We start from the raw sequence: 17,907 nt of genomic DNA, 5'->3' as shown, positions 1-17,907 counted from the left end.
CGTTTTCAGCGAACTTTTATTTTCAAAGTTTAAGTGTATTTTTTATTTTTAATTAATTAATTTATTTATTGAGATGGAGTCTTGCTCTGTCACCAGATTGTGCAGTGGCACAATCTCAGCTCACTGCAACCTCCACCTCCTAGGTTCAAGCAGTTGTCCTGCCTCAGCTTCCCAAATAGCTGGGACCACAGGTGCATGCCACCACACCCAGCTATTTTTTTTTTTTTTTTTTTTTTTTTTTTTGTATTTTTAGTGGAGACGGGGTTTCACCATGTTAACCAGGCTGGTCTCAAACTCCTGACCTCAAGTGATCCGCCTGCCTCGGCCTCCCAAAATGCCTGTAATAGGTGTGAGCCACTGCATCAGGTCTAAATGTAGTTTTTAAAACTAAGGTTATTTCCTCATCTCATTCTGAAGGTTTTTTATTCTGTCTAAAAAATACTTTCATTGGGAAAAGGGGAAGTGCAACTTGGTACTTGAACTTTAAAATTACCTTAGATTTTACTTTTGACCCTTGAGGTAACTTAAACATGGCAGAAAACACTTAAAAAAATAGACTTTATTTTTTTAAAGCAGTTTTAGGTTTGCAGCAAAAGAGAAAACCTTTTTTTTTTTTTTTTTTTTATGTTTTTTAGAGACAGAGTCTCATTCTGTCACTCAGGCTGGGGTGCAGTGGTGCCATCATGGCTCATAGCAGCCCGGGCTTAAGGGATCGAGCCTCCTGAGTAACTGGGACCACAGGCACGTGCCACTACACCTGGCTAATTTTTAAATTTCTTTTTGCAGAGAGGGGGTCTCCCTATGTTGTCCAAGCGGGCCTCCCACTCTAAGCTCAAGTGATCCTTCCACCTTGGCCTCCCAAAGTGTGGAGGTTACAGATGTGAGTCTGTAAAAGCACTTCTGATATTCAAAAGCTGTGGTAGGCCGAGCACCATGACTCATTCTTGTAATCCTCTAGCACTTTGGGAGGCCAGGGTGGGAGGATCACTTGAAGCCAGGAGTTTAAGACCAGCCTGGGCAACAAAGTGAGACCCCCGCCTCCGACCCCAGTCTCTACAAAAATTTTAAAAATTAACTGGATATACTGGTATGCATCTGTAGTCCCAGCTGCTCAGGAGGTGGAGGCAGGAGGATCACTTGGGTCCAAGAGTTTGAAGTTACAGTGAGCAGATCGCACCACTGCACTCCAGCCTGGGTGACAGAGTGAGACTTCGTCTCAAAAAAAAAACGAAAGTCTGTCTTGAGTCCTCTGTAATTTTCACTGGGTGTGGTGGCTCATGCCTGTGATCCCAGCTACTTGGGAGGCCGAGGCGGGGGCATTGCTTGAGCCTTGGGAGTTCAAGACCAGCCTGGGCAACCCTGTTTCTTAAAAAAAAAAAAAAAAAAAGCTATGGAAAATTATAGCCTGTCCTTTCTGTGATGATAGTGGATTTTTAAGGATAGTTGGTATGAAATACATATGTAACAGTTATTTCATGAATATAGGAATAGGAAAACATATTCAGTAGTTGTCTTAGAGATAACATTCTTTAATGTCCCGAGTTTATACTTGGGATCTGCTTTCTTTTTCTTGTCCTTTAGGAGAAAGTGTTATTGGTGGGGATGATACTTTAGAAACCAGATTTCTAGGGGAAGAAAAATTCTAGAATTAAATGGGTTAATCCTTCACCCAATGTTAGCTGCTTTTGTCAAGCTTTATGTCTCTCCCCTTTAAAAGAGGGAGATATTATGCTGATTTTGTCACATGATTCCACATTATTATTTTACTAGTAAAATATTTGGGGAAAAGAAAGTTGTATAAGCAATCATACATCGTACACAAATAATCGTACATTATTAAATAATCATACATTATTTAATAATGTACGATTATTTGTGGAGTGGTACAAATATTAAGCAGATTCGCGATTTTATAGGAGAGTACATTAAAGGACAGTGACAAGCAACTAAAGATTGGTGATATTATTCGAGCTAATGGTTTTATTAAGCAAAGGGCAGAGGATATGAAAATACCTGTGTTTTTCAAGGCAGGTATTCTGTTTTCCATTTTATATATTCATTTCATTTATGAAATAAAGTTTCTTAATACAATTGGGGAATTTAGTTGCTATTATTTAAGCAGAGTATAACTGAGATTTTAGTATGTTATTTTAAACTGTACATTTCTGACATAAAGTTGATCATGTTTTTAAAGGACCCGTTAGTGGTGGAACTTTCAAGGCCTGGACCACTGACCTCAGCCTTGTTCCTGTTTCTTCACAGCATGAAGGAGACTGAAAAGGACCACTTTCTCCTAACGTTCTTTTTCATCAGCTTTGTCAGAAGTGGGTGCATCTATATTTTTAATATAAGTAATTATGAGTTACAAAATACTAATGTATTTATCACTTAACGTGAATAGTCATTCTTACTGTAACTTTGCTATTACTGCCCAGACTATCAAGAGAAAGAACTAACATTTATTAGTTGCAGCTCTATGCTTTATGAAAATTATATCTCAGTCCTCGGAAGAAGCAGATTATCCTCATATATAAGGGGGAGACACAGAAATTAAATGGCTCACCTAGTCTGAGTGAAAAGCTGAGAATCAAATAGAGGTCTGTCCTGACTTGGATGCCTTTGTTGTAATACCATAAAGTAAGAAAATCATAGAGTTGTAAAATCTAGAAAGTACTGTAGGATCATCTAATCTAGCTTTCTTATTTTAAAAGATGAGCTGTGAGGCAAATAGAGTTTAAGTGAATTTCTCAAGGTATTACAGTATGTTTAAAAACGAAATCCTTATGTTTCTGGAAATAAACACATAGAGGAACTGACTTGACTTTAATGCATTCATGCATTCATTTCTATAAAAAATTCAGAGATTGCTTTTTATGAGTTACTTGCTAGAATTCAGGGATACACAATGTATATTGCATCACAAATGTGCCCTGTCCTCATGGAACTCACAAGCTAGTCCAGTCCACAATTACTGAAATATGTAGAAGGAAAATTATTTGAATATGAGCTTGTATTTTTGCATATTTATAGACTTTAAAATCTCATTTTAATTAAAACTAGTAATGAATGCCATGATTTTTATATATAGTCCAAAATAGAGGGCTTAGTGTATATTTCATTTGGTTGGCGAATGATATTTCTTCAAAGCCTGAAGACCAAAAAACCTGCAAAAGTCTCAGAGGCATGAGTGTTTCGCAGAGTTAAAAAGTTTTTAGCACAGCCATAATAAAGAATGAAATCATGTTATTTGCAGCAATATGGATGCAGCTGGAGGCCATTATCCTAAGGGAATTAATGCAGGAACAGAAAACCAGATACCACATGTTCTCACTGATAAGTGGAAGCTAAACATTGGGTACTCACGGACATAAAGATGGCAATAATAGAGACTGGGGACTACTAGAGGTGGGAGAGATTGAGGGAGGAAGGGTGAAAAACTAGCTGTTGGATACTATGCTTAGTACCTGAGTGACAGGGTCATTCATACCCTAGACCTCAGCATCAAACAATATACCTGCAGGTAACAAACCTGCACATGTACCCCGCATCTAAAATAAAAGTTGAAATTAAAACAAAGTTATTAGGGCATTGTATGCTTTAGAAATTTGTTTCTGACTTTGCCAGAAATAACTTGTATAATTTTCTTCCTGGTTATAAAGGTTTATTAGCATTTTGAAAATTATTATTAAATAATGGGCACTCATAGGTAAAAATTCAAACTCCTCTCTATACTCCTCAGAAGTAACTATTACCTGATTCTTTCCAAAAGTGATTATACATACACAGGCATATGCAAATCGTTTGCAACTTGCTTGATTTGCTTAGTATATTTTATACATCTTTCCATGTTAGTACGTGTATGTATAACTTAGTTTTGTATGTATACACTGTACTTGCGGAAGTACATCAGTAGGATAAATTCTTAGAAGTAGAATAACTAGATCAAACATTATTTGAAGAGTTTTATTTATTTTTTGTATTTTTTAGGAGACAGGGTCTCGCTCTGTGCCCAGGCTCAAGTGCAGTGGCCCGATCATAGTCTAATTCCTGGGCTCAAGCATTCCTCCCTGCTCAACCTCCTAAGTAGCTGGGATTACAGGCATGAGCATCCATGCTTGGCCAAAAAGTTTTAAATTGCTTTCTTTTTGTTTGTTTTATGGCGTTTACTTTTAAAAGAAGTATGCATTAGACAAATTTGTTTTTTTTTTTTTTGAGACAGAGTCTCGCTTTATCACCCAGGCTGTAGTACAGTGGTGCGATCTTTGCTCACTGCAAGCTCCGCCTCCTGGGTTTATGCCATTCTCCTGCCTCAGCCTCCCGAGTAGCTGGGACTACAGGCGCCCACCACCACGCCCGGCTAATTTTTTGTATTTTTAGTAGAGATGGGGTTTCACCGTGTTAGTCAGGATAGTCTCTATCTCCTGACCTTGTGATCCGCCCGCCTCAGCCTCCCAAAGTACTGGGATTACAGGTGTGAGCCACCGTGCCTGGCCAAATATTTTTTTTTTTTAATCAGGTAAAGATTTAAGCCATATGTGTTTGGGTTTATTTCTGAACTATATTCTGTTTCATTGATCTGTATGTCTTATCTTTACCCCAAAGCCTACACTGTCCTGATTACTGTAGCTTCATAGTAAGTCTTGCAATTGAGTAATATGAGTTCTCAAATTTTGGTCATCCTTTTCAAACTATTCTAGGTTTTTTTGTTGTTGTTTTGTTTTGTTTTCTGAGACAGAGTTTCACTCTTGTTGCCTGGGCTGGAGTGCAATGGCATGATCTTGGCTCACTACAACCTCCACCTCCTGGGTTCAAGCAATTCTCCTGCCTCAGCCTCCCGAGTAGCTGGGATTACAGGCGCCCGCCACCACGCCTGGCTAATTTTGTATTTTTACTAGCAACGGGTTTCTCCATGTTGGTCAGGCTGGTCTTGAACTCCCAACCTCAGGTGATCTGCCCGCCTTGGCCTCCCAAAGTGCTTGGGGTCCAGGCGTGAGCCACTGCACCCGACTGGTCCTTTTTTTTCTAAGTAAATTATAGAATCAGATTGTCAGTTGGGATTGTTTTGAATGTGTAGATCAATTTGGGGAGAATCAACATCTTAACAATGTTGAATCTTTTAATGTATGATACCTTACCAGTTTTCTAGGTCTTTGATTTTTCTCATCAAGGTTGTATAGTTTTCAGCATACAAATCCTGCATATGTTTTGTTAGATTTATCTTAAGAATTTCATGTTTTTATGCTATTTATTGTGAATTGTACTCTTTTTAAAAAATTCACTTTCCAATTGTTCATTGTTAATATACAGAAATACAGTTGATTTTTGTATACTGACCTTGTTTCTTGCTACCCTACCCAACTTGCTTTACTAGTTCTATTAGCTTTTTGCTGATTCGTTGGTATTTCTTATATAGACAATAATGTCATTGGCAAGTGAAGATTATTTCTTTCCAATCTGTATCATTTTATATCTTTTTCTCATTTTATATCACTGGCAAGGACAACCAATACAATACATATTGCAATGGGACTCTTCTTGGAAAAAAGATGAAAAAGGACTGCCAATACAATGTTGGAATGGTGAAATGAGTGTCTTGCCTTATTCCTGATTTTAAAGGGAGAGCCTTCAGTCTTTCACACATAAGTGTGATAATAACTATAGTTTTTTCATACGTGCCTTTTATCAGGTTGAGGAAATTCCCAATTATTCTTAATTTTCTATTTTCTGAGAGTTCTTATCAAGAAATGGATTTTAAAAAATACTTTTTCTATATCAAAATAATCATTTTTTTTTTGTCTGTTGGAATAGTAAATTATATTGGTGGATATTCTGACTAGCTTTACTAACATATATTTGACATAAAGCAAATTGTACATATTTAAAGTGTACTATTGGGGCCAGACACAGTGGCTCACACCTGTAATCCCAGCAGTTTGGGAGCCAAGGTGGGAGAATTGCCTGAGGCCAGGAGTTTGAGACTAACCAGGACAACACAGGGAGACTCTATCTCTATGAAAAAAAAAAATTTGCCAGAGGTGTGATGGTGCGCACCTGTAGTCCCAGCTACTCTAGAGGCTGAGGTAGGAGGATCACTTGAGCCTGGGAGTTTTGAGTGTACAGTGAGCTGTTAGTGTCATTGCACTCCTGTCACCCCGTCTCTCTGAAAAATAAAGTATACTATTGGATAAGTTTTGACATATCTATACACTTTGTGTGTGTGTATATATACATACATTCATTCAATATAATGAATGTATCCATCACCCCCCAAAGTTTTGTGGGGCCCCTTTGTAATCCCTTTCTCTGGAACCTCTCCCCTAAACTCCATCCCTGGGTGGTATACCACTTACCTGTGTTTTTGTTGCAATAGATTAGTTTGCATTTGGGAGAATTCTATAGAAATGGAATCATACATAGTGTACTCTTTTTTATCTGACTTCTTTCACTTGGCATAATTTGTGGTTTATTCATGTTGTGTGTACGTGAACCAGTCTCTTGAAGTTTCTATTACAGTGGTGATTATCAGACACTTTGACCACTTGTGATGAGCCTTATTTGGGAGCAAGGTCTTCAACTTTGTGTTTGTGTTGGTTTTATTTGGTTTTCTGCTTCTGCATTAGTTCACTTAGGGTGACGGCTTTCAGCTGCTTCCATGTTGCTTGCTGCAAAGGACGTGATTTTGTTCTTTTTTTTTTATGGCTGTGTAGTATTCCTTGGTGTATATGGACCACATTTTCTTTATCCAATCCACCATTTATGGGCACCTAGGTTGATTGCATGTCTTTGCCATTGTGAATAGCACTATGATGAACATAGAAGTGGCTTAAATTTCTTTTTCTTGACAGTCTCATAATTTATGCTTGTACATGTATTTTTCTCTTATGCCTTGAGGTTTTCAAAAGTCCTCTCCTCTTTCTCATGGCAGTACTTTTACTAAAGTACATTTCCTGGGAATCCTTAGTGTTCCCCTTATTTTGAATAGGCTGAATATTTTCACATGTTTGGTGATTTTTCTCTTTTAATCCTTTAATAGGTTTGAAAGTCTCTCTTGATATGGGTAGCTCAGACAGGCTCCATCATAGAGTCTATAAATCATCCTATGATTTTTTTTTTTGCCCATTCCTAGGTAAAAAAGAAAAAGCAAATCTAAGTTTATTAAATTTTCTTCAGTGGTTTAGAAGGCAGTAAATAGTTTTTGCAGTGGTTGAGATGGAGCTATAGGCAGAGACATGGTGGAAGCCATTTCTCTTTGTTGAGGAATGATTTCCTTCTTGTGTGTCTGCTTTGAAAGCCATAAACTGCCCCCTCCTCCTACCTACCCCTTGGCTAGTGAAGATCTCTAAAGGATTCTCCTGCTCCCTATTCTAGTCATCTGCTACTTCACTGGCCTTCTTTGGAGTGTACAGCATAAGTGCAGGGTTCTGCAGTTTCTACCTCTCCTGATGCCAGCTCTGGAGGTCCAGATAAGACTAGAATATGTGTCCATCTTGATTTCTGTCCTCATCTCTAATCTAGGAGGTAGGTTCTGGACACCACGTGCAGGTAGGGAAGCCCATCAAGGTAATAAAGTGTTGTCAGCATGTTGCTATGTGCTGCTAGTTAGCAAGAATGTCTGGAGTGGTGTTTCCTCTTACAGGCTAGATTGACTACCAGTTAATGTTTTAGCAGTCAGGTACTCACTTTCTTTGTATTATTAGGATGAATATTTATCCTGAGATAATGAAGACCAGTAATCACATTTTGTCTATTTAGTTGGAAAAGTAGTAAACTGCGTCTTTATGCCATTTGGTGTGTGTGGGTGTGTGTTTTGGTAGAGAACGGGGTTTTTTGCCTTGTTGCCCAGGCTGGTCTCGAACTCCTAAGCTCAAGTGATCTGCCCCTCAGCCTCCCAAAGTGCTGGGATTACAGGCATAGGCTGCCGCACCCGGCTAATAATATGCTATTTCAAGTGCATTTAGATAGGAGTGTCGAACCATGGAATGATTATGCTTTTTTTTCTTTCCTCTTTTGTCTTTAAATCACAGGGCACCTCGATTTAAAGATTTCCAGCAACAGGACAGTCAGGAGCTTCTTCATTATCTTCTGGATGCAGTGAGGACAGAAGAAACAAAGGTCAGGTTTCTTTATGTATATCATATATTCTCTTCAAGAAGAGGATACAAAACTAAGGAAGTATTGAGGGGCCAAGGCGGGGTGTATCATCTGAGGTCAGGAGTTTGAGACTAGCCTAGCCAACATGGTGAAACCTCCTCTCTACTAAAACATAAAAATTAGCCGGGTATGGTGGTGCATGCCTGTAATTCCAGCTACTTGGCAGGCTGAGACATGAGAAGTGCTTGAACCCAGGAGGCAGAGGTTGTAGTGAGCCGAGGTCATGCTACTGCATTACTCCAGCCTGGGTGACAGAGTGAGACTGTGTCTCAAAAAACAAACAAAAAACAATTTCTACTGCAATTTAAAAGTACAGTTGAGAAATAATTTAATTTTTTAGAATAAATATTCTAGATATTTTTTCTTTCTTCTGTAAGATATTCACCTTTATCCTTTTACAGCCCTATTGTCCTTTTTAGTTAATGCCCTTTGGCTGTAAATAAAATAATTTAAACTAGCTTAAGTAAAAAGGAATTATGGCTGGGCATGGTGGCTCATGCCTGTAATCCCAACAGTTTGGAAGGCTGAGGCAGGTGGATCACCTGAGGTCAAGAGTTCAAGACCAGCCTGGGAAACATGGTGAAACCCTGTCTCTACTAAAAATATAAAAATTAGCCAGGCGTGGTAGCGTGCACCTGTAATCCCAACTACTTGGGAGGCTGAGGCAAGACAAACGCTTGAACCCCGGAAGTGGAGGTTGCAGTGAGCCAAGATCGTGCCAGTCTACTCCAGCCTGGGTGACAGAGTGAAACGCCATTAAAAAAAAAAAAAAAAAAGAAGAGGGAATCTTAAGATGCAGGGAGATATTCCTGGGGGATATAGGAACAGGAAATCTGTCAGGAATCCAGAAAGCATTCTTCTTCTTATCCTGGTTTCTCTGGCTCTGTAGATAATTTTCTTCATTTTTCTCCATGCAGACCAAGCAGTATTTGTATGTCATAGTTCCATGTATGTAAAAACTATACTGGCTATTCATGATTCTTGATTTTTAAATTCCCAGTAGACAGAAACTTCATTATTCCATGTTGGATTAGATTCCACTCATGGATCAGTTGTTTGTGGCTAGGAGAGAGGAGTCCCAGCCTCTTGGATGAGAGAGCATTTCTCAGAAAAGGAATAGCCCATGGACTGGATAGATTCCCCAAACAGTGTTGATTGTAGGCCTATCCCCTAAATGATTGGCTCTTTATTGACTTTAATGTTAAATTAGTTAAATTCAACTTCTTCTCGGGAGGGGTTTCCTATGCACATAGGATTCAGTTTATCAGAGAAAATGCAAGATATTAAGGATGTCAGATACACAGTACGCACTCTCCATTTTCCTCCCTCTTACTCATAAAAGACATTGTTAATCATTCCTAACAGTCCAGAATTATTTTCTGAGCACACCACTGTGGGCAGCCCTTGTCAGTCATAGTTGGAATAATAGGTGAAAACCTGTTTTCCATCCAAGGCAAATATGCTTCTTAATCTATATGGTAATATGTAATAAAAGCAGCCAAGTGTTCAGTGAAGTACATACAAGCTAGTGCTAGGCATGATGGACCTTCCTTTTTTTAAAAAAAAATTCTGCCAGGTATGGTGGCTCATGCTTGTAATTCTAGCACTCTGGGAGGCCAAGGTGGGTGGATCACTTGAGCTCAGGAATTTCAGACCAGCCTGGTCAACATGGTGAAACCATGTGTCTACTAAAAACACAAAAATTAGCCATGCGTGGTGGTGCACACTTGTAATCCCAGCTTCTCGGGTGACTGAGGCATGAGAACCACTTGAACCCGAGAGGCGGAGGTTGCAGTGAGCTGTGATGGCACCACTGCACTCCAGCCTGGGCAACAGAGCAAGGGCCTACCTCAAAAAACAACAACAAAAATCCTGTGTTTTAATTGTAGTGTTGCAGTGTCTCTTTACTCCTAGTGACTATTTCATGTGGCCTTGTGAAGAGATCACCAAACAGGCTTTGTGTGAGCAACATGGCTGTTTATTTCACCTGGGTGCAGGCGGGCTGAGTCCGAAAAAGGAGTCAGCAAAGGTGATGGGATTATCATGAGTTCTTATAGGTTTTGGGATAGGCGGTGGAGTTAAGAGCAATGTTTTGGGGTCAGGGGGTGGATCTCACAAAGTACATTCTCAAGGGTGGAGAGAATTACAACGAAACTTCTTAAGGGTGGGGGAGATTATGAAGAACATTAATCAGTTAGGATGGGGTAGAAACAAATCACAATGGTGGAATGTCATCAATTAAGCTATTTTCACGTCTGTGGATCTTTAGTTGCTTCAGGACATCTGGATGTGTACGTGCAGGTCACTGGGGATATAATGGCTTAGCTTGGACTCAGAGGCCTGACAGTGACCAGTGTCCAGTGAAGAGAAAATTAGAGTTCTAACATTTTCTTTAAAGTTTCCTTTAAAAATAAGGATTGAGTTAATTACTCTCTCCTGCTACAAAAAACATCACGTATCACAATCCTATTTTAATTGTCCGTTTTAATTATCTGTTTATTGACTTTCTTATTAAGCTAATTGAATTCAGCTTTTAGAGGTGTCATTCCCTTTCTGCCACTTCTCTACTTTTATATAATTGATCATAAACACTACCACTTTCTATTTAGATTTATGTCCCTGTCAGCTTTCTTAGATTGTGATCTGTTTGAGGAATGGTACTATGTATTGTCTCTGTCCTGTGTACCTTGCACATAGTAGGTGTTCTGTGAATTTTTGTTTGTGTGTGGTTTTTTTTTTTTTTTTTTTTTTTTTTGACACAGGGTCTCACTCTGTCACCCAGCCTGGAGTGCAGTGGCATGATCTCACCTCACTGCAACCTCTGCCTCCCAGGTTCAAGTGATTCTCCTGCCTCAGCCTCCCAAGCAGCTGGGATTACAAGTGTGTGCCACCATTCCCAGCTAATTTTTGTACTTTTAGTAGAAATGGGGTTTCACCATGTTGACTAGGCTTGCTTATTTATTTATTTAGACAGTGTCTTACTCTGCTGCTTAGGCTGAAGTGTGGTGTTGTGATCTCGGCTCACTGCAACCTCCAACCTCCTGGGGTCAAGTGATTCTCCTGCCTCAGCTTTAGCCTCCCGAATAGCTGGGATTACAGACACATATCACCAAGCCTGGCTAATTTTTTTTTTTTTTTTTTTTTTTTTTTTTTTTTTTTTTTTTTTTTTTTTTTGTATTTTTAGTAGAGACAGGATTTTACCACTTTGACCAGGCTGGTGTCAAACTCCTGACCTCAAGTAATCTGCCTGCCTTGACCTCCCAAAGTGCTGAGATCACAGGCATGAGCTGCCACTCCAGGCTCCCTGTGAACGTTTTTTGAATGAGTTGTATGTGCTTAACCTTAAACACCACTTCTTTTGAGAATTTGAATTGGGAAGAAATCAAAATAATTATTCTTATATGTTGTACTAGCTAGTTTCTTTGTGATTTGCAATTATTTTGAATATGTTGTATTTGAATAAACTAATAAACTGACAGGATAATACTGTGTCATTTTACCTACATTGTGTCTAAAAAAAAAAAAAAGAGATTTATAATTAGTTAACCATTGAGGATATTAGCGTAATCCCCTAGTTAGTATTTGATCACATTGTCTTAGAGCTAGGAACTGATACTTAGAGTTGAGCTTCAAACTCAAGTCTTTCTGACTCCCAAACTAATGATCTTTCTAATTCTATAAAATACTGCTGATTGCCGGGCGCGGTGGCTCAAGCCTGTAATCCCAGCACTTTGGGAGGCCGAGACGGGCGGATCACAAGGTCAGGAGATCGAGACCATCCTGGCTAACCCGGTGAAACCCCGTCTCTACTAAAAAATACAAAAAACTAGCCAGGCGACGTAGCGGGCGCCTGTAGTCCCAGCTACTCGGGAGACTGAGGCAGGAGAATGGCGTAAACCCGGGAGACGGAGCTTGCAGTGAGCTGAGATCCGGCCACTGCACTCCAGCCTGGGCGACAGAGCAAGACTCCGTCTCAAAAAAAAAAAGAAAAAAAATTAAAAAATACTGCTGATTGAAGTTTAGTTTTAATGCTTGGACATCTGTAGTCAGTAGAAATAATGATTTTAAGCCTGCTATTTAAAATGTAACCACAATTATTTTACTATTTGGAAAATTGTTAAATCGGATTCAATAATTATGATATATTGCTGTTCTTGTTAAGGGGTAGATGCATGTTGGCAGGGTGGGAACAGGTTGCTGTTTATTTTATAAACAATAAATGGGCCTACAGATGATATGAGTTACTTTAAGATTAATTCAGATTTATCAATTGCTAGAATTATTTTTTTCCTGGGGTTTGCAGGAATACATTTACTATGTGGTGGTCATATATCATTAAATGGAATTAAAAATTATGTAAGTGGGCTGGGCATGGTGGCTCATTCCTGTAATCCCAGCAGTTTGGAAGGCTGAGGTGGGTGGATCACCGGAAGTCAGGAGTTTGAGACCAGCTTGGCCAACATGGTGAAACCCCGTGTCTACTAAAAATACAAAAATTAGCTAAGCGTGGTGGCGCGTGCCTGTAATCCTAGCTACTCAGGAGACTGAGGCAGGAGAATCGCTTGAACTCAGGTGGAGGTTGCAGTGAGCCGAGATCGTGGCACTGCACTCTAGCCTGGGTGAGGGAGTGAGACAGGTTCTCAAAAAAAAAAAAAAAAAGTGAGTGAAGTTAAAAGTCATGTGAATGGATTAAAATTATGTTTTGGGTTTTTTTTTTTTTTTTTCTGTTGATATTATAAAAAAAAGTAAAATATATCCCTTTCATTTTTTTTCTATTTTACCTCTATAATTTGATAGCAGTCTTTGTTATAATAAAATTATTGTTTGGTCATAATGGTGCAGTGGGATGCACAGTATCTTAGGCAGCACAGCAGGACATGTTGGTTTAGAAAACTCTTATCTTTCTTGCACCATTTGAGAGCTTTAGACAGTGCAGTAAAATTAAAATGTCAAGTCTGTGGATCTATTCAATTTCATAAGCGAGGACAGTCCTGACGGTCAGCTACAGTGAGTATTGGGGCAGGAGCTGCATTGTCTGGCCTGGGAACTCCACAGCTGTTAATCGTGCTGTTGTTGTAGTGTGTCACTGCCATGTGTTTTCTTGATTGAAGAAAGGCTACAATGTTACGTCTGCCACCAGAATCTTTTAGTAATGATGAAAAACTACTGACCTCCTTTCATATGGTTTCATTAAAGTCTTTTCTGAACTACAAAGTTGAGGAATAGACTCTTGCTGAATATAGTACTTAAGGGATCATTTGTGCAGAAATTGTAAATTTTTCGTGTACAAAATCAAATTTCCTAGAAATAGTTCTTTTATAAGGCAGTCTTTTTAATTTATAAATTTATGCTTCTTTGTTTTTTCCTTATAATTTGCAGTCAATAAATTAATATTACCTTTTTATTAAAGATTTATTACTATAATACATTGTTGGTTAGAATTATTTTAAAGGCAGACTATCTCAGCTAACTTAAACTGTACATTATTCTCATTCTTGTTTTTGAAGTATAAGGTGGAGATTTGAAATAGTTGAACCTTGATACTGCTAATTGATTACGTACTACAGTTATTAACAGCTCCCTGACCAAAGTATCTTTCTTTTAACCTAAATTGTTCAAAGCACAACTCCTAACAATGAGCTATTGTATATGGACCTAAACTCATTCATTTTCCTCAACTTGATGAATTACCTATTAACTTTTAAGCAGTTTAGAGTAGAGAATATAAATTCATGGTTAGGATAGAAATTAAAAAGCCTAAGTCTAATATTTAAAAGTTAATAATGTAAACAATTTCATTTTACTCTTTTAGAGTGTAATCACAGCTTTTTTGCTTTTTTCCTGCTGCTCGAATTGGTAACTTTTAGCTTCTTTTGAGTGATATGACATTTCAGGATATATAGCGAAGTTTCATTAAATCATATCAAAAATCATGTCTGAATTAGTAAAATGTTTAAATTGTAGGATAAATTTACAGACTAAGTTGAGTTAGAAGTATTTCTCTTGAGTTGTTTGAAAGTATGATTATATGAAATATTTACAGGTAAACATTGGTATTTATTGGAATTTTTCATTAATTTCCCCTGCATGGAATTTATGCAATTCCAATTTGTTTACTTTAGTTCAATAAATTCTTTTTCAAGGCGTAAAAGTCAACTTTAGCTTAGACAATGTCTGAATTATATCAGCTTTCAAATTTATTGAGTCTGAATTGGAGATTATTTCAGTATTTAATAGCTTCTGGGAGACATTTTAATGTTTGATTTCTTTATAGTATATTAGTGTATTTCAGGACTTGTGTCACATGATATGAATTGCTTTATGTTTGCTTTTATCTCCTACTTTGTAAAATATTTAAGTGTTTTGACCTTGTATTAATTTTCAAAATATGCTTGAGGAGGACAGTAAACAGTTATAGGAAATATAATGTGTTAATCACAGGCCAGTTAATAATAAGTGAAACTCGGTTTCACAATTATTGGAGGAGAATGTGTTAAAAAACATATATCATACACAGAAGAAACATAAATTATACACACCAGAACAATTCTGAGGGGTCACGAGTGTCTTCTGCTCATCCAGGCAGCAGGGCATGGAGCAAGAATAAGAACGTGAGCACCTCCTTCTCCATATATTGTGTTCTTAGATTAAAAGCATGTTATAATGGCAGAAGGGAATCTTGGTGTTGACAATATGTCTGATTTATAAGTCTCATTGCTCCAATTTGGGTTCTTTACCTCTCATGTCTGATGTACACATATCCTTCTGGAATTCCTCCTAACCATGCTCCCGGGAGTTCCCTTTGCCTCTCTTGTGTTTTGGCCTTGCCATTGCTTACATCCCATGTTCTTGTCTTTCTTCCTTTATGCTCTTTTCTTCTTTATTCAAAAGGTGGCATATACCATATATATAACTTTTTGTACTTTGTCTTTTTTCACTTAATATATCATACTGATTTATCCCAATTAAAAGATAGGAAGGGCCAGGCACCACCTGTAATCCCAGCACTTTGGGAATTCAAGACCAGCCTGGGCAACGTAGGAAGAGCCTGTCTCTACAAAAAACAAAAAACAAAAAACCCCCAGGTGTGACAGCTCATGCCTGTAATTCCAGCACTTTGGGAGGCTGAGGCAGGTGGCTTGCTCGAGCTCAGGAGCTTAAGACCAGCCTGGGCAACTTGGCAAAACCCCATCTCTACAAAAAATTTAAAACAAATTAGTCAGGTGTCATGGTGTGTGCCTATAGTCCCAGGTACTTGGGAGGCTGAGGCAGGAGGATCACTTGAACCCAGGGAGGTCAAAGCTGCAGTGGGTGGTGATCACACCACTGCACTCCAGCCTGGGCAACAAAACAAGACTCTCTCTCAAAAAAAAATTTTTTTTTAATTTTGAAAGATAATTAACAAACTTTTCCCTCATCCTATTGTCATAATCTGAATTAGGAAGACAAAATTCATCCACTAATTAGGGGCATAGTTAATGTAAAAAGGTCACTTACTAAGTTTTATTCTTGGAGTATGTAGTTTTATTCTGAAACTTTTCAGTGAGATTGTGTCTTTCCTAAAACATACACAAGAGATGTGGAAATATATAATATAAACCTTGACATTTACTGAGAGCTGCTGAAGACAAATCATTGACAACTAAGTTCAAGTAAAACCATAATTAAAATTTGGGAGATTCTTCTTGCTATGGACATTAATTGATAAGTTTGGACTTGATTTATATGTGTATATAAATGAGGTAGTCCACATAGCATAGAGATTATAGTAAGCAGCTTGATAGCTTCTTAATATAGAAAGGTCTTCATAGACAATAAATTTCATATGGTCTGTTTTCTTTTTTGGTTCTAATTAAGAAGTGTCATTTTAGAGACAGGGAGAAGGAAGAAAGAGGGCAAATGAATTTACTCTAAGCCTTCTTTTATTAGGAGGATGAGGCCTGAGTTAACTATTACTAGACCAGAATCTATTAACTTTGTTTTACAGCGAATACAAGCTAGCATTCTAAAAGCATTTAACAACCCAACTACTAAAACTGCTGATGATGAAACTAGAAAAAAAGTCAAAGGTATGTTGACTCTTTGTTTCGACTTTTTTCTTTAAGAAAATATTAAATTTTTATTTTAGTTGGAAAAAGAACTGAGCATTATGTGAACTAATACACCAAAGTAGCGGCTTTAAAAGGAGGGCACAGTTGCTGCAATGTCTGTAAAAGACTTTAGTGGAACATAGAAAATGCTAGAATGTATTCATGTGAATTTATAAAAATAAAGCTAATACCACATATACAGATTGACACTGATACCTTTATGTGAGGTCTTCTAAGGGAAACTTGAAAGGTTGTTGAAAGTAGCAACCACACTTGAAAGTTCACATTTATTGTATCATTTGACATGTGTTTGGATCAATGGATTTATGGATTTTTTTTAGATGTAGCTAGACAAAATGCTTAAGTGCTCCAAAGACTCCTGCAAATAAACCGTTCATTGAAGAGAATGCTAGTAAGTCAAGTGTAAGTGCACTTTGCCTACTCCTAGTGTTTGCTATTCATCCGTAAAAATATGAGCTCCAAATGATGATTACCTAATCAAAGTTGGTTTTTTATCATTATCAATACTACAGTGTGGGTTTATATACCTTGCCCTAAGTGTATATTCTGCACTGAGATACTAATATTAGCATGAAGTAATTTTAGAAGATATTTAAAATATTATTTGTAATTTTTTCTAACTTTTGTTTTTGTGGTTTTATAATGTATGTACTACGGGTCTATAATTTACAAACATACACACATTGTTACTGTGCACTTTATTGGACCCCTTAATGGGTTCAAGATTTTTTTAAACTAGCTGCTCAAGTATGCCTTGTTCTTTTGTGTTGAGATAGTGCCATCTCGTGGATATTTAGAATAACAACCCAGTTTTTCTTTCCCCTTTTCCAGTTTTGTAATCTCTATTTCCAATCGCTTGTAGTTTTTCTTGATGAAACATCTTTATTATTATAGTATTTTAAATACAATTTTAATTAATGTTTGTTGATATATTCAGATATGTTTTCTGTCATTCAGCGCTGTAATACTTTAAATGATTTTAAATATTGTTTGTATGAAACTTGAAGATAGAGGCTCAAAACATAAGTCTGAAAGAGGGGTGAATAGGTTTGTTAATGTACTTTTTCCTCCCATGGCTTATGATGGCAAGTTTCAAATTTTTATTAAAGTAGAGAGAATAGTATAATGCAGCCCTTTTATATCTGTCACCTAACTTAAACTGCGTTCATGGTTTATGTTTAATCTATTTTCTCCCAACCTCAGGTTATTTTTTCTTTTCTTTTTTTTTTGAGACGGAGTCTCGCTCTGTCCCCCAGGCTGGAGTCCAGTGGCGCCATCTCGGCTCACTGCAAGCTCCGCCTCCTGGGTTCACTCCATTCTCCTGCCTCAGCCTCCCGAGTAGCTGGGACTACAGGCGCCCGCCCCACGCCTGGCTAATTTTTTTTGTATTTTTAGTAGAGACGGGGTTTCACCATGTTAGCCAGGATGGTCTCCATCTCCTGACTTCGTGATCCGCCCGCCTGGGCCTCCCAAAGCGCTGGGATTACAGGCTTGAGCCACAGTGCCCAGCCAACCTCAGGTTATTTTAAAGCAAGTCATAGGCATGTTTTTTAATTTATAAATATTTCCTGAGCAGAATAATTTTAACTTTTAAAAATATAACCATGTTCTTAACTGAGTTCCTTTTTTTTTTTTTTTTTTTTTT

At 37.8% G+C, this 17,907-nt stretch overlaps 1 protein-coding gene across 1 annotated transcript in view; it reads left to right on the top strand.

Moving 5' to 3' along the window:
* The window catches only part of USP45 (ubiquitin specific peptidase 45), a 79,705-nt gene that overhangs the window by 31,217 nt on the left and 30,581 nt on the right, over positions 1–17,907 (top strand). Inside the window, 4 exon segments of the mRNA XM_017889827.1 lie at positions 2,195–2,273; positions 2,276–2,324; positions 8,025–8,112; positions 16,139–16,220. Coding sequence (XP_017745316.1) covers positions 2,195–2,273; positions 2,276–2,324; positions 8,025–8,112; positions 16,139–16,220 — 298 coding nt within the window.

The sequence above is a fragment of the Rhinopithecus bieti genome, unplaced genomic scaffold (genome assembly GCF_001698545.2).
Source record: "Rhinopithecus bieti isolate Rb0 unplaced genomic scaffold, ASM169854v2 scaffold_18624, whole genome shotgun sequence".
NCBI classification, from domain to species: Eukaryota; Metazoa; Chordata; class Mammalia; order Primates; family Cercopithecidae; genus Rhinopithecus; species Rhinopithecus bieti.
This window is presented reverse-complemented; position numbering and strand designations above follow the sequence as displayed.